The sequence below is a fragment of the Pagrus pagrus genome (genome assembly GCF_965226575.1).
Source record: "Pagrus pagrus genome assembly, chromosome: 17".
Lineage (NCBI taxonomy): Eukaryota > Metazoa > Chordata > Actinopteri > Spariformes > Sparidae > Pagrus > Pagrus pagrus.
The window spans coordinates 25,467,916-25,489,377 of NC_140201.1; the positions used below are offsets into that span (position 1 = coordinate 25,467,916).

The window sequence follows — 21,462 nt, forward strand, 5'->3', positions numbered from 1 at the left end:
TACACCCCTGCTAGATAATAAGTAGGCTTTTTGCACTTTACATCCACTCAAAACTAGATTTGTTCTGTCTTTGCTTAACTGTGTTCAATTCCAAATCAGCTGTTCATGCAGGCACAATGTATTTATTTTACTATTGTGGCACCAAAGTGGTATTATGTGGTCTTCAAGTGCTTTCTGTCATCTGAGCTCGCAAATGCTACAATGTGTCAAAATCTGTGCTCATTTTCCAGTTTAGTCTTGTGGTTACTGGACAAAAGCATCAGCTATGTTTGTTTATTTTTTTTCTACAGCAACAGAAGAACCTGGAGGGCTATGTGGGCTTTGCAAATCTTCCCAACCAAGTTTACAGAAAATCTGTGAAAAGAGGTTTCGAGTTCACACTTATGGTTGTGGGTGAGTAATTCTCTTTTAGTGCCTTTTTACTTCCTGGCTCCTCCTCCGTCTCTGACACAATCAGGCATTCATGTTAGGATAACAAACACTGAGAGCGCCTCTGCTACTCAGTCTGTTTGCTTATTTAAGTATGAAGGTCTTAGAAGATACATCTACATACAGTTAATCTGTCTCTGTGGTGGAATTTATAGGTCCTACTGTACATGTGTTGAGCAGGATTGAGTTTCACAATAACGTCATGGCCGACAGCGTCAGCACCTGGCTGCTCAATTGCATAAGAGAGGTTTTAAGTTGAGAAGGATAAGTCTTGCGTAAAACAAGACTCCACAAAACCATATTTAAAAGAAATGTTTGCCATTCTGCAGTACAGACAATCCACTACTGCTGCATATGTGTGTTTGCAGTTGTGTGTGTGCCTTGTGTCTTTTGGATTGTGTGGTGGGAGGAGGATTACTGTCATTCCATTCATGCAGCCGAAATCAAAGCCTTAGCTGATTCGAAGGCAGGCACAGCCATGGGACCCTTCCTTTCCCTACACGTTGTCTGGAGCTACCTGAGCAGGAAGCTCAGCTCATACTCTCAGTACCTACCTTCCTCCAGGGCTAAAGAACCTGTCTCCATGGCAATTAGGACACATTCACTCTAGGCAATCCATACTGTGCCCAAGCACGTTTGACCTCCAAAGTCCAGTTTGGCTAGTGTGAGTGCTCCATTTGGTGCTCAATACACTTACTTGGCCCTGGCATGGTTGGAAAAGGTGTGCTTTGGCACGGTATGGTTGCTCATGCACAAGCACGGGTGCGCAATGTGGACATGAAGTGTAATCATGCGTATTACGCCAGCTTGCATAATCAAGAAATTCAGGAATGTGGGAGGGCCATCTATGACCAAAATGACACAACAACAGCCACAAAAAAGTCAGTATCAAGTATGTTCCGTGTTTTTCTCCATTGTGCTGCGCCCACTACGACGTGATGACGTATGTACAAGAGGTAACATGTTGATGAAGGTTCTCAGTCATTCAGGTCATGGTAATTCTAAGTGCTGTATCGTAGGCAACTGGGCATATTTCAGTTTCTTGAAGGCGTTTTACCTCTCATCCAAGAGCTAACAGGTGTCCTTAACTATTGTGTGAGGACACTCCCACACAGACTTTAAAAGCCTGCAACTCCCCTCCAGTTAGTTAGAACCGAAAAAGCCTCTCGGATGAGAGGTGAAATGTCTTCAAGAAACTGATGATACAGCACTTAGGTTTACAATAGGTAACCATGCTCAGGTCCGATTGCGGCCAGAGCAATGTGAGTGCAGGCCAGCGGGGGACTGGGGAGGAGTAATATTCGTGCTTCGGCACAATTCGGAGCAACTAGGCCGAGTGTGAGTGCGCCCTTAGATTACCCTCCCCCTCCTGGCTTCGTCCATGCAGCCACTCCCTGGAGTTTCCCCCCACTGTGCGCTTTCAGGAAAGAGGCTCTTATGAGGCAATTTTGTGTGCAGCATGTAATTAGACTAGCAGGGTAATTGGAAAAGTCAAGTGCTTTTCACGCTGGAGTAGTTGAAGCGTCAGATAGTGTTTGCTTTTCCTGAATTTTAACAGGGGTTTACCCAATGGTTATGGAATTTATGGGATATGATGGAATTTAGGGGATGTGATGGAATTTCAACAGGCATATTTGAGAAAGAGACAGTTGTGAAGTAGGGAATTGGTTACCAATGGGCGGCTTGTTTTCACTCTATTTTAGTGCTTTATTAGACAAATGTGAATAGGCTGGACACCAGGCAGCTCACACCCTCTGGGAATGAATACAATTGTATTGTTGTCTTTATTATGTGAATACACATTAACCAGTACACATCCAGTGCCCACCCATCATTGTTGGAGTTACAGTCGTTGTCAAAAGTTTTCATCCATTTGTAAAGAACATGTATATCATGTCAGTCTTGAGTTCCAATGATTTCTACAACTCTCATTTGTCTCTCACAACTACTTTGTCACAAAAAAAATTCATGGTTTGGTTCAATGATTAATTTATTATAGGTCTTCTGAAAATGTGGCATACAGTACAGTACAGTACAAAAATATACATACAGTAATTCTAATATCTGGTTAAATGTCTCTTGGCCATTTTCACCTCAATTAGGTGCCTTTGAAAGTCATCCACAAGCTTCTGGTCGTCCTCTGGCTGAATTTTTAACCACTCCTCTTGACAGAATCTGTGAAATTCCTGATTTAGCCATCCCTTTACCACATCTGATTTATTTTTGGGATCATTGTCCTGCTGGAACACCCAACTGCACCCAAAAGCCAATCTTCTGCTGATGATTTTAGGTTTTCCTGAAGAATTTGGAGATAATCCTCCTTCATTACTAGGGCTGTGGTAAAATATCGATACAGCAATGAATCACATTATTTATTTTTGCAATATCCTGCGATATTTCCAGCTCCAAATATCGATATTTTGAAGAAAAAAAACAATGTTTTAAATGGGTTGTGAGTAGCCTACAACAAGTGAATATGTCAGAGAAGCAGGAAGAAGCATGGCCTAGCCTGCTTTAGCCTGATTTAGCCTGATTTAGCTGACAAAATACGGTACATTCACATGAAATCTGGTGAAATCTGATTGCTAATGGTACGAACTTAAATAAGCTAGCAGCTGTTACCTTTTTCTTTCTTGGGATTTAGCCATTTAAATGCGAGGACCCTGCCTCTGCTTAGCGCCGCCTGCGACAATTAGTTAGAAGAAATACAAATGAGGCAGAATATGTTCCTCCCATACTAGAATAAGAATTGGTGCAACCAAACCTCCTTCCAGCGCTGACATAGCGCTGTGGAATTGGTCCGGCCATACAAGACCAGGGTTAAACAGTTCTGTCAACTCAGGTGTTTTGCCTGCTCACTAGATCAGTTATTTTTGTCTCTTTATAACATTGTTTCTAAAAGAAAATTCAGAAAATCAAAATGAAATATGAAAATGTTAAAATTTTCTTTCAATGTTTTCAAGCACCAAATAAGCTCAGTTCACCACTATGAAAGAGGCTGGCTAATTATTTGATCTTTAGTGAATGGTTATGCATTTCCTAGCTGCAACTAGCACCGGCAATCAAATGTCAGAGTGAGTGTGGAAGCCCAGTATATTTTTTAAATGTATATGGGTTATGGGTTAAGTATACATCAGTGTTAATGAGGCTGAAGTGAGGGGGTGGCTATTAGTGAACAATGAAAGTAGGCCAGAGCTATTTGTTGGTCAAAGTCAATATTTGGCAGTGATTTGTACATTGGCAGGAACTGACCTTGGTGTTGGCAACTGCAGCCATCGTGTTTGGTCCTAGTTGAAACAGAGATGAATGAGCACTGTTGTCTCCCTTTTGGAAAGAATGCCCTCACAAAGACAGGAGGGAAAATTGATGGCTTTGCCAACAGATACATGTACAACAACTTGTTAAACTTCTACTGTCTCCTGGCCCCTTTGAAGGGAAAGTCCCATTCATAAACACAGATTAGTGGAGAGAAGATGACTGCTTTCAAATGATAATGTTGAACACACAGCATGTCTGTTTGACAAACGAACAGAGTTGCACATTGTTAGCCCAGTGTCTTGGAAATCCTGTCAAATGAATTGACCCAACGCGGGCTCCCTCTCACAAGCCAAACTTTTTGTGCTGCCCCTCCACCAGCCTCTTGTATGCAGTGGGAAGTGCCTTTGAATAAACCCCCATGGTTTACACAGCTGCTGGAAATTTCCTTTAAAGGAAGTGTGTTGGCTGCTGAGCGAGACAAGCAGCAAGCCGGTGGGCCTTGGCTTGGTGGGCCGGCTCAGTGAGAGTGGTCTTCCTCTGGTGCTGCAGTCGGGATGCCCGGCTGTAGTAGTGAGTGGCTCCTTTATACGTACAGTTCAGTTAGCTGGCATTAAGGATTTTAATACATTTCTGTTCTAGCACCTTAATCACTGTATTTGTGCAGAGTGATGAAAAAGACCCATAAAGCTAAATTGAGCCCTCAGGTGACATTTCACAAAGTTCAATCAACTTTCGCCACTATTGCTGGCTGTTTTAACATTCATTTGCTGTGTCCTTATGTTTAGAAATCAAGCATTTCATATTCTTTGAAAAGTTCCTGATTGTAATGACTTCTGATCTAAAAAGTTAGGGCTTCCACCTTAACATCAATAAGTCGAATCATCAACTGAGGAGCCTTCGAGTCAAACGACATGTTGAAAGTTGAAGCATTAGGCTTTTTACTACAAAGGTTTTCAAAGGTAGTCCTCTCTCAAAATGACTTAACTGGAAAACCTGACTGTAATGGAAATGGGTTGATAGAAAAGGAGGGCAGAACAGCATGATGCACGGCATGCCCTGTTTCGTCACTTTCATTTCGTGCAACTGGAAACTCTCAGCCGTGGCACTGGTGAGGTCAGCTGTACCACAGCAGACTCTGGCAAAGCTTCCTCTGCTGCTGTCCAGCTGTGTGATCGCCACTGTGCTGACAGTGCCGACAGTAATGATGGAGAGCTGTCCGCAGCTCATTAGGACTTTATTACTGAATTATAATTAGGAACGCTTTTTTATTTCTCTCTAATGTTTTCATATCACTTTTGATGATCATGATGAGTTTGGTTCTCTTGCAACCATTTGTCCATCATCGTCCATATCCTCACACTGGGCTGAGACTTGGACCTGGATCTCCCTGCGATTCAGTGGTCCTGCTGTTCCTGTCATTTTTATCATATGTTTCACCCACTGTTTGCTCAAAACCGCAGCCTCCCCCTGGTTCTCATAACGGTTCTCCATTCCGTTTCAGCCTTAAAGAAATGATTACAGCAGTCTTGCATGTTTCATCACAAGCCAGCAACAATTGCTTAAACATTTCTGTTCAGATTTCAAGATAAATGTGGCTCAGCCTGCTTACGAAAATATTTATGACCCTGAGAATGAAGGATCCTTTGGTGTGATATTTTCTGTGTGATTCCACCTCCCTATTCAGGGGATATTGAGTGGCTGAGTTGTTGGCAGCAGTGGACCAAACTGGCCCTGGCCACTTTTAAAGGGTCAGGTATGGCTCTTTGGCTGCAGTGCCAGCCTGGCGTATGACTGCCTCCTCTGTCACACTGAAGCTTTTGTTCAGTAACTCCTTGTTGACCTCCATTCACCCCAATCTTGACAGGCACACTGCTGATGGTATTTGATTACCACAGTCAGTCCCTCCAGGTTCTTGCAGAAATGTTTGTGACTATTGCAGCTCCAACAGCTCCCAAAGAACTTGCACTAAATTTTGAGAATGAGTTGACATCTTATTTTTGTATGACTAACAGTCCTCAACCCCCAAATATTCATTGGCAGTGATATTAAACCAATAAAAGCAAAGCATAATAACCACATTTGAGAAACTGGAACCAGGGAATGTCTGGCATTTTTGCTTGATAAATGATGAAAGGAATTAATTGATTATCAAAATTGATCAAAATCAAAATATTTTTTTCATTGATTGATTGATTTTTCATTGTTGTTTATTTAAGGTTTAGTACTTACAATAACACAAGAGCAAAATTGTTGACAGATTGCCTGTTATGAGGCAGCTGCTATCATTAGCATGTTTGCCTACTACACTCCCACCTAACCCTAGCTTCTTTTTGCTACTATCACTTCTACAGCCATGAGTTAGCACATAATTAGGCTGAATGCAAATGTCCACCCTCTCATAATTATGAGTGAAACAGCCATGATCATGAGATAAAAGGTAGAAATTATGATTATTGTAGTTATGCGATATGAAAAACAGTTGGAATTATGAGGGAAAATCATAAATATGACATTAAAAAAGTCATAATTATGAGATGAAGAAGTTGAAATTAGATTGTCTTGAGATGAAAGTCATAAGTATGGGTTGTTGAAGTTACGATAATTAAGTCGAAATTGAGAAAACAAAAGTCAGAATTTTCTCATACTAACTCGTACTTCTCTTTTTGATAATTGTCTGTCTTTTTGTGGGTCATTGTGCTGCTAATTATTTTTTTTAATAACAACATTTTCTAATTCCTTTTTAATGCTGCTCCTTCTAGTATGCACACCTCAGTATTTATGAAATCATCACTAAAATCCTGCATGCAAGAAAAATGTCCACCTTGAAAGATGCCGGTAGTCTTGTAAATTATTTGTTAACTCTTAAACAGAAAGTAACCGTGTGCATGCATGCCAACAGTCACCTAGAAACCTCCTGGCAGGACACGCTTAGCAAATGCTTCACATTTCAATATCTGATTTCCTCTGTTCCCACCAATATCAAAATCAATCTAACATCTTTGACCAGCCTGCTTTTAAATGCCCTCTACTCGAGACAAGTGCTCTTTAGTTTAAGACGGGCCTGAAGCAGGTAGCCCTGTTGTAATGGAGATGTAGCTCTGAGCTGCGCTGACCTAATGTGCTGATTCAAACAGCATCTACCCAAGCTAGCACATGTGGAAATGCCTTATTGGATAACCAGCTGCATCTCATTCACTGCCCTCTGTCACAGGGTTAGGGTATCTTGATAAATATTCAACAGTAATACTGGATCATAGTTTAAATTGGAGTTTAAAGTTTTGGTGCAACAGAATTAAATTTAATCTAGGTTTAGATAAAAAAAACAACTAAACTGAGGTTTAAAGAGAACTTTAAATTGAATCATTCTTAATTTTAAGATAGTTTTAAAGTTCGGTGCAACAGAATTTAAACTTGAACCATGATTGAATCTGATTTTTAAAGTTAATCCCTGTTGGTGCAATTCAGCCAGACAGTGATTAAAGTGTTCGTTGTCAATGGAGTCTGCTTTGGATTTCTGTTTTCACTCCTTTGTTAGAGTGAAAATTCATGATGACTGCAGTGGTTGAAAATGTTCCTTCCCCTCTCCTCCCTTCCCATGATTCTCTGATTAGATTCCTGAAATGCAGACAGGAAAAGAATTTGGGAGGACAGAACTTCCACCCTGTCTGTCTCCTCCTTCGTCTCGTGTTAACGCTTGCCTGTTTAAAAAGGGGGGTTAAAGGGAGCTATTTCCTGTACTAAGACAAGTTTTGAATCTGAAACATGTTGAGAATTTCCCAGCAGACTGCTGGCAGAAAGACTGCTGATAAACATCTGCAGATTGTGTCATGTTGCGCTTCAGTCTTGCATATGAAAAAGAAGATTAGAAATCGAGTACAGCGTGAAATGCATCTCTTGAGGGGACTCCCACCCACTCACTCTGGCTTTGTCTTTGTCTTTCAGGGGAATCTGGGCTGGGGAAGTCTACACTCATCAACTCACTCTTTCTGACAGACCTGTACTCCCCTGAATACCCGGGTCCTTCGCATAGAATTAAAAAAACTGTACAGGTAATTATTTCCACACCTTTCTTCTCTTCAAATGTCAACATTGTATTCCTTTCGTGCTGGCAAGTTGCTACTTTGATTATGCCAATAATTGAATTTTAATCTCATGAAGGGCCAAAGGCTTATATGTCAATTAAGACATGATTGGTTACCTTCAACCTGACACTGGCCATTTAAAGTGTCAGAGCCCGAGGCTGCTATAACATAGGTGGTGTGCCCTAACCTTTCTTTCTTTTCAGCATTGCAACCATCAACTAAATAGTTGCTGTGTGAGATCTTGTTTTGTGAGGCTGCTTCTCCTTGCTGTTGACACCCATGTGTTGGTGTTAGTCAGTGAAACCAGTTCATCTGCTTTAACAAAAAGATAGTTTGTTTGCCAAAGGGAAAGAGCTGCAACAAATTCAAATTAGGCAATTTAATGGGAGTTTATTTCATTTCATTTCATTTAATCAGGTATCCGTTTCCTTAGTTGTAAAACTTATCTACATGAAGTTGCTTTTTTAAGTGATTGTCTTTTTGCAAATTTCTTTTTAAAAAAATTTTTTTTTATAAAATTTCATTTTAAAAATAAAATTTAGTAAAAAGAGTTTTACACAAAATCTACCCTACAACAGGAATGAGATGTTCCTGTGATTTTCTTTAAGTCATCGTGATTTTTGATGAATTCATCTGAATGGAATTCCTGGAGCTAATCCGTGAAAACAATTTACTGACTCATCATATTTGGATCTCAATGAAAAGCCCATATTCACAGAGCTCCAGATGGCCAATCACATTTTCAAACATTTTGTGTGGTTTTAACCCTATGGAAGCCCAAAGGTGCCAACATCAGATAATGAATAATTCCAACATTATGAAATAAATAATGTTTGATATGAATACAAACAAAATATGAAATTAACAATGACAATCTGAAATAATCCAATAAATAAATTAAAAATCCTCAATATTACAGATATTCATTCAGCTTCTTCTGTTCAGCTGTCATCTCATTTAGACCAAGAGAACGGATCTCACATAACCAGCTCTGTCCTTATTGTTCTTATATGTTGTATTTATTTAAATTTTTTTAATATTTATATTTATTATTTGTATTGTCACAGGATATACTTTTAAAGTAATAACTGACCAATAATGACTGCTCTGAACTTCATGGTGCATTCAATTACACTAGAATGCACCTGGTAAACTCAGAAATCTATACTGGAATGGCCACAGTGGTTATATAAAGCGGGACATTTTCTACTTTTGTTTCTTGTTTTCCTTTGTTGAAATAGGTAGGCTTAGATTTGTCATTACTTTCTTGTTCTTTCACGGCAGCATTTTTAATAATTAGATGCTGAAATTATTGCAATTTCCCATCCATTTTTCCAAAGGAAGATTTTAACCACAAATCTGCGAAACCATATAATTAAAATCTTAATGTAAACATTAATATTTTCAATAATACACCAGGTTAGAGGGTTCCTTGTACCGTTTACAGCATTCATACTCTCGAAATCTTTCATATCCACGCAAAATTGGTATCGTAACTGAAATATCACTTACTGAATCAATTTGGGACCATGTGATCGAATTAATTCAGGAAATCAGTGGTAGTACCCAGCTCAAGTCTGGCTCTGTGAAGTTTCGGAGAAAGGAGGCCCACGACTGCGGCAAAGCCCCACAAAAGCTCCTTTATGTGGGCTGGAGGATGGCTCAGTGTAAACATGGGAAAGTATTGCCAAAAAAAGGGGCTGAACCAGCATCTCTCATAGCTGTTTATACATGAGTGGATTTAAAATCATAATCCTAAAGATTTTCATTATAGAAATGCATGCATATAGACAAGTGGACATAATCCAACCATATGTTTAGTATTACCGTGTTAGATGATATTGTTGATTGTCTTCCTTATTCCCCTGTCCCCCCAACCCCCGCCTTCTTTTCAGAGTCATAGCAATCTGAACACACAGGCATTACACATGGCCCTTGAGTCAACCTATTTCCATCCAAGATAAACATCAGTAAATCTATATATAAATAATTTTAACCCTTATGACTTCAGATCTTGCCTCATAATCGTCACGTTGAGATGTTATCAAGTGATTGTTTAGATGATTGTTGTCTGTGTTTCCTTGATGACAGTTTATAAGCTTGTACAGAAGTGAGAGCTAAAAGATGGGGGAAATACTGACCGCTAACGTACCTCCATGTGCCATTGTAGTTCCTGTTTAGACAACCCAAAGCATGATGGGAACCTTGGTGAGAAATTATGTATTTATCAACACGATACTTGTATCGCTGGGACACTGATACTCTCCTCTTCCCATTAGTTTCCAACATTTGCTACTGATGTGGACTTGCTAATTGATATTTAGGGACTGTACCATAAGCTTGTCAATAAGAGGACGGAACGGAACCAAAACAAAAACAGACCGTCACTGTATTTGCTGTTGAACTTCTGTCAGAGCAGCTGCACAAGGAATGTTTGTTGCCTCCATCAGAATATAGATAAATCAACCCCAACAGAAATGTAGAAACTCACTTGCCAAAACCCCTAGTAACCACATGTTGGTGACTCTAACTGACAGTGTCTTATGTTTTAATACACAGTGGGGTCCAAAAGTCTGAGACTACATAACAAAAATTATAATATTGGCACGCAAACCTGAAAATAATCAGAAAGTTTGAGGATTCAGGAAGTAAGTGAAAATACCATGCTCTACCCCCCGGACTGCAACTTTGACAGAACTATGACAGAATTATGAGTCTATGAGACTTTCTGCCACAGTCACCTGACCTCAACCCCACTGAGCATTTATGGAGGCACTTTAGATTTGAAAGTAGATGCTACCCAGAAGACATCTGACATATACAAGGGCATTGGAAATGCAATAATTATCTTTATATGACAATAGAAGAAAGGCAAATTGACAGACATTGATGGTTTATCTGTTGAACTTTAGTGCATGTTGTCATTAACGTAAAAGGGGGGCATACCAAATGCTAAGATATTGGGAAATTCATAGACATTTTCAAAGATTGAACTTTTTCATTAAAATTATTAAGCTGATATTATAACAATTATTATTTTATTATTATTTTTATAAAAAATAAGATGACATTTGAAACAAATGCAAAATAGAATTATTTTTACTTGTGGTCTCAGACTTTTTGACCCAACTGTATATTTGACAAATGACTTTGACTGTTCCTGCTACAATAATGCACAGTTGGCCTCAGAGCAACAGAGAAGAATTAGGCTGTGTGCTGACTGGCGCTGTGTTTCCTGTGTCTCAATGATAGTAGATCTCATACACCTCATTAAAGTTTGTACTGCACATACCCTCACACTAACTGGCAACTTCCTGTGGTGATGAAGTGATAAAACAGGGCACGCGCCTTTGTATACAGTACACTGCCCCTCCCCATTCCAAGACAAGAAACCTTCTCTTCATATACTGTATGACTGCAGCATGAAATGGCTGATTGTCACTCATACATGCCCTAGTTGGATCCATGTGTGTAACAGCCCTCCCGTGAAAGATTTGTCATAGCTTTGTCATGTGTTTAACCTTGTCTCTTGAGTGGCGCTATCCAAACACTGTCTTCTTTTTCATAGAGTAACCCGTAGCTGAAAAGCATTGTTTGACTGATAATTTATAGTTACTTATCCACCTTATTCCTAGCCACTGTGATACCTTGCGCGAATTATGGGTGTTACTTCCGGCATATCCTGTCACTTAACTGGAGCAGTCGTTTTCCATGTTAACAAGACTATAATCTTCTTGCTGAGAGCATTTGGTACAGCGTATCATTCATTGCGACTTTATTAGGTAAATACTACTATCACTATAATTATTGCTTAGCCCACTTAGCTAATGCTTCACTAGTGTGTCAGTTATTATGGTACTTTGTTACTTACACTAATTCCACATAGCACCAGAAGTATCACCCATAATTGTTTCCCCAGTGACCTTCCCAGGAAACTTGTGTATAGACTGGTTTCAAGTCTGACCACACCTAGCATCAAAAGCAATATGCCATAAAGTTGCTAGGTATGTCAGTCACCCAGCATGTTTTTCCAGATCAGATCACAGGCAGAGAGTTGGACCATTGAAAAACATTTTTTTTCCTGGCTTCTTCACTAAAACTTAAGGCAGTGTGAAGGGTTATATTTAACTCAGAAAACCACCTTTGTCTTTTGTGTTTGACTTTAAAGAGCTAATTAGTTGCTATGAAACTGGTGGAGCATGTAAAAGCTTACTGAAATTATTGGTGATGACTGAATATCAGTACTAATTGTTGTCTCAGGTGGTAGTTAAATAGTTTTGGTTTATGCTCCACTTTTGTAGCTACGCTCTCATTTCTGTCAAAGCTCATGCCTAACTGCTAGGGTTGCGGAGTGGTAATGAACCTCAGTACATATTCTCTGGGAAAAGGAATGTAAATGCTATAGAATAAGATCATGATCAATAGATGACATAATAAAGTGACTACTCATGTAATTTACAAAAGAAGAAATTTGAGGACGTCATCTTGCACTTTGGGAATCGCTGATTGACATTTTTCACCATTTTCTGACATTTTATAGACCAAACAACTAATCGATCAATTGAAAAAATAAACAACGGATCAATCGACATTGAAAATGATCATTATCAGTTCAAGTTAATTTCAAATAAATGATTTTTGATTTTTCCTAACAGACATTTGTTTATATCAGCAAATATTAACACTTTATGAGCTCACTATAGGTTGAATAATTGTCATGTAAATCAGGCAATAACATCAAAGCTGCAGGTGTGACTGTGCCAAGACTGAAGTGCGTGATATTCAGTGAGTGAGGTATGTGGTTTATGCATCCGGAGTGCTCACTTTCTGATGCTGTTTGCAGTGACGGTGCAGACAATGAGGCTTTAGCAGTTTCCTCAAATAAAGCGCACTCTGCATGGTTTGACCTGAGTTTCATTTTGAGGAGTGAAAGGTAATACTGGTGGTGTGAAGTAGCAAGCTTCTCTCTCCTGCCCTCTGCCTGTATGAAGGACTTCTAAGTGTTCAGACTGGGCTGCTGTACAGTAGATGAGCTGCATGCTGAGGATCTTCCCTTCACCTGTTCCTTGTGAACTTCTGCTTTGCTGTAAATCTCCTCTAATCCCTGGCAACATGCTGAGGGGTTCTGTGTGTTCTCACCCCACTGCGCCTTTCAATTTGTTTACCGGCCTATTACACCTCCTCTGCTCATGTTAAAAGTTCAAATGAGATTTAGGTGTGTGTGACGGTGTGTTTACCTACTTATGTTGGCTTATGTTTGAGGATTACTTTAGGTTGCCAGTCCCAAAAGAAGAAAAGAACTTGAAACTTACTGCGTGTGTGTCTGTGTGTTGCTTGTTGTTTATCCTTGCAGTAAATCTCGAGAGGATTTCAAATAATTTTGACTTTCTTTCCCAAATCACGCCAAAGTATGTGAATAAACTCTGAAGAATGTTGTGTGCGATAGAGTCATATTTATTATTATTATTATAAAAAAAACTCAAAGAGCAAGATGTAAGACTGGTGGACCCAGTGGGTGTTAACTGTTAGAGGTGATAGGCCATGGCCGTTGTCCCTGTTATTCCTGCTAAATGAGGCTCAGTGAGACTGCAGAGCAGAGTCACCAACAACAGGGACTTGGTTATTAGCTAGCCTCACAGTGAGCTCAGTCTTGTCCTGCCAGTGCACAGACATGTCATGCTGTGCCTGACAATTGCTCCTGCTTCAGTGGAATCACAGAGATCAGAATAACAAGATAGTTTGATGAAGTCAGACTCCCATAACGGCTAGTGTTTATCTCTTATTCTCAGTGAACACTGTGTTTGAAAGATTATGTCATTATATCTAGATGAATAATTTTTGCCACTACAAAAAACAGAGTCAATCCTGGCACTCCAAATAAGAAAATGTATCAAAAACAATTTAATTGATCAATGATTTGGTCATTATAATAAAAACGTTTTAATATTTCCGTTTTTGATGCTTTTTCTTATTTGGAGTGCCCGGATTGCCTCTAATTTTTGAATGACTACAGTTTGTGTTGCTCTGACTGCTTAAACAGTGACTTTTTAAGAGAACACGATCAACATATTGACTTAAAAATGCAAACATAACAATAAAAACTGTACAGTATAATGTTTCTATATTTGCAATTAAAATGAGGAAATAAGGGCTACAGCCAGAACATATTTGTATTATCTATTAATCTGCTGGTATTATCACAATTAATTCTTAAGTAATTAATTGTTAATGTCAAAAATTGTAAATGACATCTCCGAATTGCTTATTTTCTCAAAGCAACACTCCAAAACTCAGTCTCTTCATTTACTGTCGTAAATGACAAAGAAAAATATTGAATCCTCACATTTAAAAAAGTGGAACCAGCAAGTTTTTGACATATTTGCTGGAAAAATGACTATTAAAATAATTAATAGGCAATTCATTTTCTTTTAATCAACAAATCGATTTATTGACTAATTGTGGCAACTCTAAGGTAACTCATGGGATTTACCTTAAGCACTAGTCACAATTCTGGTAATAGTTTTTACCATAATATTTCTGGCCATGGTACAATAAATGTCGGGTAATGCAACATTAATACAATGAGACACTGAGTCTATAGTCAGAACAGCATCAAAGTAAACCACATCAAAGTAAGCAGTACCTTGCTCTGTTAGGATCAATCCATAGTCGATTTTCCTGTCTGTTCTTGACTCATCCAGAAATAGTTTTAAAAACAAATAGTGGTTAAAGGTTTACTTACTAGCTTCTTTTTGTCCTTAATATTTGCATCATCACAGGCTGCCGTGGTGATTTTGATGTTAAGGCATCTTCCTTAACAACCTTAGTTGGGTGTCGTTCTTTCTCCCCTCATTTCCTGTTATAGATGAATGAATAAAAAAAAACGCATTCCACAATAAGGAATTATTATTGTTAATATTGCGCAGTCCTATGGTTATATAAGTGTTACAACAATTCGTCTTGTATGCTCGTGTATGCTTTTGGTTTATGCTTTTGGTAGGTAAATAACACTTTGGTCAATAGATCTTTAAATGAATGTTATTGCATTTGAAGTCTAGTTCACTTGAAAACTTTTCTGTACTTTCAGAATTCTGGTTTCCTCTGTGTAGATATATTTTAGAAATTTAGTAACCAACATAATTGACAGTATTATCCTTTTTAACTCTTAACTAATGAGCACGTGGTTGCAGATATTGTTAAACTGTGGTGACATGAGTTGTCAGTAAAAGTGCACTGTAGTCAGCATTGAAACAGGATGCGATTTCAAGGTATTCACAGTAGAGGTGGACAATTTGGCCCTAAATAATATCATATTTCAAGGCATTTGTTGTCTTGTGATCCAGTCAAACTATGTTAGTTGCTGCAATGCTAATGTTACTGATGCAACATGTTGTAGCCCAGTGTTGTTCTTTTTCGCATGAATTCACTGTGGGCAGCCTGTCTGGTTGTTTATAGGATGTCTGTGGCTTGACTCATCCTGTTGTGCAGTAGAAGAAGAGTGACACTGCAGCGTTCTTTAGGGTTGTCCACTCAGCAGTTCTAAACTTTTAAGTTAAAGGGAAACGTGCTGATGCTGATTTTAGACCAGCTTTGTAAAATTCCCTCCATTTCACTTGCACTTGGAGCTCTCCACTCATTTACTGGCAAAACTCATCTGGCAGCAAAAGTGGGATAAAGAGAGAGATGGGGGGACTACCTGTTTTCTCTGTTTTGTCTGGTCATTTAGCACCAATTTAAAAAAAATATTAGTGTCTTTCTACTACATAGACAGCCCAGTTTTCTGAAAAGAGTATCTTACCAGTAGTGAAATACTTAATTAACGTGTGTTGTATTAGTACTCACTCCGACTAGAGGTGTGGAAATGTCTCGGCTATAAGATGCATTGTGATGCGGATGTTGCGATGTTGCTCCAATGCTTTGAATTGTGGGCGAACATAAGGCTAACGTTACTTTTGAAACTGTTAATGTTACTTAGCCATCCACAAGCTTCTGGTCGTCCTCTGGCTGAATGTTTAACCACTACTCTTGACAGAATGGGTGAAGTTTAACTAAATTAGTTGGCTTCCTGGCACAGACTTGTTTCTTCAGCACAGTCTACATGTTCTGATGGGGTTCAAGTCAGGACTTTGTGAAGCCATTCCAAAACCTCAATTCTAGCCTGATTGATCCATTCATTTACCACTTCTGATGTGTGTTTGGGATCATTGTCCTGTTGGAACACCCAATTGCACCCAATAGCCTTACGTCACCAGGGGGAGCTTTCCACTTAGCTGTTACTAAATGCACGTTGGTTACAGCACTAATGCCCTCCCCTCCTCATACACAGAAGTTCACTAACAGTGTGCCCACCATTGTGTTTCTGCTAAAGTAGTTTAAAACCGTTCTTGGCGCTGTCCAGTTACCACGGTCAGCTGACGTTATCATCATGATACGGACACGCCCAGCAAACCAATTACAATATTTTTCTTCTTTGCAGCTAATTCTACTTTTCATTTATTTATTCGGAGTTCAATGCACATACACACACTCTTAATATATTTGATGTGATCTAAAACCTTAAAGCAAAGACAGAATAAGGCCACAGTTGGTAGGGTTTTGGAGGCCCCGGCGCACCAGCCCAATTGGCCTGGTGATTAATCCATACTTGGTTTACCCCTCTTTGCTTTAAAATCTAAATATTTCCACACTACTGATTTAATTCCTTAGGGAGTACATATCCTTGATGTCTTTTTATTGGTTGCTTGCCATTACTGTATGCCATTTTGTAATCATTTGCACATTTCTTGACTGATTAGTGTCTGCATTTGTCATTGCAGGTTGAACAAGCTAAGGTTCTGGTAAAGGAAGGAGGAGTGCATCTTCTGCTCACCATCGTCGACACCCCCGGCTTTGGTGACGCAGTTGACAACAGTAACTGGTGAATTAAGCCATCTGTCGTTGGTTAATTTAAGTTACTATAATACACTTTAATTGTATCACTGTACCTAACATTGTTGTAAATAATATGTGGTCCTCAGCTGGCAGCCGGTCATCGACTACATCGACAGTAAGTTTGAGGATTACCTCAACGCAGAGTCCCGGGTCAACAGACGGCAGATGCCAGACAGCAGAGTGCAGTGCTGCCTGTATTTCATTGCTCCGTCTGGGCATGGGTAGGTACTACAGGGATCCTATTGATAATGTAAAGTCATGGAAAAAAAGCTGTATTTCAAATAGGCAATTGTAAAGAATAGAATATAGCAATGTCTGATCAGGCTTGTTTCACTTGCACTAGATGATAAACAGCTGGTTTAGAGTTGAAGCTTGATAATTTACTGCTTAAATATCAGTCTTTTTTGATGGGTTGTGACGCTACACCCTTAAGTTAGACTACATGACCGTCAGAATGACTTATGTAGTCAGGAATAAATACAGGTGAATCAATTACTAGCCTAGCTACCTTACAGTATGTTCCTCAGCAAGAAAGTAGAATCAAGACTGTTGACCTGTGTTTACAGAGATATTGAGTGGAAATTAAGGGACAGCAGTGCAAATGGAACAAAGTAAAAAACGTAGTGGGCCACACGTGGTCAATAGCCTCAAGTCAAGTAACTTTACTTAGTAATTTATACACCACATTTTCTCTGAGTAGCAGGTGATAGTTTGCCTTTTCCTTCTGATCATCGCACTGTGCCATGCACTTTATACTGACAAACAGTTGTTTGTACAGTTGATCTTGGGATCTGTAACTACTTTGAAATGGCTCCAAGTGACTTTCCTGATTTGTTCAAATCAATAATGTGCTTTTTCAGATCAATGCTGAGCTCCTTAGACTTTCCCATTGTAGTGTTTGTGGCTGAGTGTAATTGGTGTATTAAACCACCCCTATTAAAATGGGCCCAGAAAAGTCACCAGCTGTTATTAAATCATAATCACTCAGAAGAAGTTAAGAGGCTACAAAGAACATTTGTATGACACAACACAAATAAACACACAATAGTAAAGAATTATAATGACATTTGAAGGAGGATTTTCAGACTCAAAACAGACAGATTTACAATGCTGTCTGGTCCATCCAGATGTTCAGTTTGAGGTCAAGCTGTGAAACTAATTTTGAACCCTGTGTGCGACAGCAACTTGCTGCCTCACACAGCTTACACCAGAGCCACACACTGATCCACTGACCGTTAAATTGTCTCTTCACTTTGCTTCCTCCCCAGACTGAAACCCCTTGATATTGAGTTCATGAAACGGTTACATGAAAAAGTCAACATCATCCCTCTCATCGCCAAAGCCGACACAATGACTCCTGAGGAGTGTCATCAGTTCAAGAGACAGGTGTGTGTGTGTGTGTGTGTGTGTGTGTGTGTGTGTGTGTGTGTGTGTGTGTGTGTGTGTGTGTGTGTGTGTGTGTGTGTGTGTGTGTGTGTGTGTGTGTGTGTGTGTGTGTGTGTGTGTGTGTGTGTGTGTGTGTGTGTGTGTGTGTGTGTCTCACCTCTGACTGATTGACCGGTAACCTTTCTAAACATATCCACTGTAGTGGACAGTACAGTCGACATCCTGTCTGCTTCACTAAACAGATTTTTTATTCTTATTCATGGTCCTGGGGCCCCATTTTGACTTGTGGTCCAGGGACTTTTTTTTTTATTTAAACCAAGCTGAAATTCATAGTTGTGGATCTAACCTTTGTGAATACAGTAACAGGTTTTTTTTCTGTCTGGATTTGGCTTCTTGTAACATTGTATTAGATGGGCACTTAACATTCCACAGCAAATGATTTGATATGAAATTATCCAAACTAAATGGAAACCTGTAATTGTGAACAGCGTATCTTTCTAAATTTCAACCTCAAAGGTACTGCATGCTCAAACAAATATGCTCAAATCATAACATGGCGAACTCAAGCCCAACAAGCAACGACAGATGGGCATACTGACCTGAATGTAACATTCATTTGTAATACTAACGCAATGCAGTGTCCAACTTTACACTTAACTTAACTAAACAATGTTAATCGGCCTGAAAGCTGTAGCCACACATTTAGCTATCGCTGATATCCCAAACTACGGGGTAGGCTGTGGGTCATAACGTGCATGCGTTAATCGCACATCAAATAAATGAACAGCGTTAAGAGGAATTTGTGTCTGTCTGAACATTTGTCCGATAATTCATTAATTACATCCACCAAGGAGGTGTTTTGTCATTTGGTTGGTTTGTTTGTTGGTTTGTCTCAGCTGTAATTTTTTAATTATAGCCCAAAATATTAATATTAATATGGTGCTAATAAAGGTTATTATACAGACTATTATTAATCTTTTTACCAGCGATATAATTCTCATAGTCACTACAATAACATAATGGAACCTCTTGCTGATGAGATAAAAGTGAGACACTGTTTGTCCAGTGATTGTCCCTTTGTACTTGTATGAGGAGGACTGTAGTGTAAGTTAGCAGACAGGCATGTAGATTAGCATCTACACAGGCAACGGCACCCTGGGGTCCTGTGGTCCTGAGAGAGCAGTTTACACGTGTTTGTGAACTCTGGGCCATGTCTGAAGATGTGGAATTAGTGACCTTAAGACGGCATCCTGTTGTGTTTGGAGTCATTTCATGACTCTGCAGGGAGGTGTCCTCAGGACACTAGGCTGACAGGTCCAGGTTAATCCAATTTTGCATGTTGTTGATGATCCTACACGGCCCATGATAGACCACATTAAGTTTTTGCGTGGATGTGAATAAAGGGACAGATTCAAGAACTTTTCTCACTTTTCGGTAATTTCTCAGGGAATAATGTCATGAGTGAAAATATCAGGTGTATTCAAGTGGCTGGTATCAAGTGTCTTGCTGAAGGTTAATGTCCTACTCAGTGTCATTCTAGTTCGGCTTATTTTGCTGTGAATAGAGGGTATTGTTTTTTTGTGCTTGATGAAACGTGGATATTGTAAGGTTGTATTGAGGAAGCAGTGCAAGTTCATCACACTGTATTGATGCAGATACTGCTCCAACACAGTCATGCTGTTTGTGTACATGTGTGTGTGCTTGACAAACAGGTAGGTTCCTCCTCCTGTGTGTATTCTCCAGTATAAGTTTTGACATTGTTCCCCTAAAGTTGACTCTACTCCATCTCCTTCCATGCTGTCGATCTATTTAACCCTGTCTCTCACTGTTTCCTATCTGCTGTGTGCAGATCATGAAAGAAATCCAGGAGCACAAAATCAAAATCTACGAGTTCCCAGAGACGGATGATGAGGAGGAGATGAAGATGATCAGAAAAATCAAGGTCCGTTATTGTAAAGCAACCACACATTAATGTATTAAGGAATATGTACAAGTTCTCTAATGTGTCTGACATCGTTTTTGCAGAAAAAAACTGTAACTACACATTCAAATCCTTAAAATGGCATCTTACATGTCCTCATTGAAAATTCCAGAGTCTATGAATATGTAAATGCTGTCCTTTTCAAACGATTAACTACTGGACACAAGATGTCTCCTACATTACTATGAAGTCAATTCTCAGTGTGTGTGCACCGGTGGCTTCAAGTTCCCACATCATTCCTGTGTATGCTTAAAATTGGACCAGGATTGGCTTCCAAACTATTTGTGATGCCACAAAACATGCTCGTAGGCCCGCCACTTAGAATCATAAGTACTGAATGTGAAAACAACCTTCTTGTGTTAAACTCTGTATGTACATCATTCTACACAGTGAAGCTCAAACATTCAACTGTAGGAACAAGAAGAGTCAGGAAGAGCCCTCCAGTCCAGTCTAAACTGTGACTGGACTGGAGGGCAACTTTAAATGAAACTGACTCTGAGGTTTTTAGTGTCTTTTGATTTGTGTCATTCGTACTATGTGTATGTTAGGGCACAGCCCACAGTGTATTTTTAGCCATTGTGTATGAGCTATGCAACAGCTGTGCCTCCTCCCACCTCTCTGCAGGATCGTTTACCCTTGGCTGTAGTCGGTAGCAACACCATTATCGAGCTCAATGGAAAGCGAGTGCGCGGAAGGCAGTACCCCTGGGGTGTGGCTGAAGGTGAGAGGTCGCAGGTCAACTGATCAGAGCCTGTTAATTGATCAACCAAGTGGAGTCTCTCTCTGTCTCTCAGACACACATGCAAAAACCAAAATTTCCACAGTCATTAGATTATTGAGCAGACATCATATGTAGATGTTTTGCAAAGCAGTAACACAATCCATGTGCTCTTGCTTTGCTGTCATCCCAATATTCAACACACAGACACTCGCACACACACAGACACACGCTGAACATCGACATGAAGATAGCTGGACCAAATTATCAAAAAAGTCTGTTTATTTTCTGTACATGTAGTAGTCAGACATGTGATTTCTTACTTCACCAGTCATTCGGTCCATTCGTCCGCAACAAAAAAGATGTATATATACTTCGGGGAGTCAGAGTTAATGTCAATTCAGCTTATTATTAATAACATGTTAACGCAAATCTTAACGCTGTTCATTTGTTTGTCTACTGGGGTTGGGGTTAGGGTTAGGGCAAGATAAAATGAAACGCATGATTCTTTAAAAGATAACAGGAGAGTACACATCTAGCAAGACAACAGCAGGGAGGCGGCTCAACATCCGCCCTGTGTAGACAGACCGCACAATCTTTAATAATGTTTAGTTGGTCCATTGTCAGCATGCCCCTCAGAGATTGATAGAAACATGAGGATTTAATGGATACACTGA

The 21,462-nt window shown here is 39.5% G+C and overlaps 1 protein-coding gene across 2 annotated transcripts in view; it reads left to right on the forward strand.

Moving 5' to 3' along the window:
* Positions 1 to 296: 296 nt before the first annotated feature.
* Positions 297 to 21,462, forward strand: part of septin7a (septin 7a) — a 28,533-nt gene continuing 7,367 nt past the window's right edge. For both annotated transcript variants that reach the window (XM_084378587.1, XM_084378588.1), the window contains exons 1-7: positions 297 to 393; positions 7,630 to 7,736; positions 16,586 to 16,686; positions 16,787 to 16,921; positions 17,969 to 18,086; positions 19,936 to 20,028; positions 20,692 to 20,788. In XM_084378587.1, the coding sequence (XP_084234713.1) occupies positions 384 to 393; positions 7,630 to 7,736; positions 16,586 to 16,686; positions 16,787 to 16,921; positions 17,969 to 18,086; positions 19,936 to 20,028; positions 20,692 to 20,788 (661 nt within the window). In that variant the 5' untranslated portion in view covers positions 297 to 383. The remainder of the gene's footprint in view (positions 394 to 7,629; positions 7,737 to 16,585; positions 16,687 to 16,786; positions 16,922 to 17,968; positions 18,087 to 19,935; positions 20,029 to 20,691; positions 20,789 to 21,462) is intronic.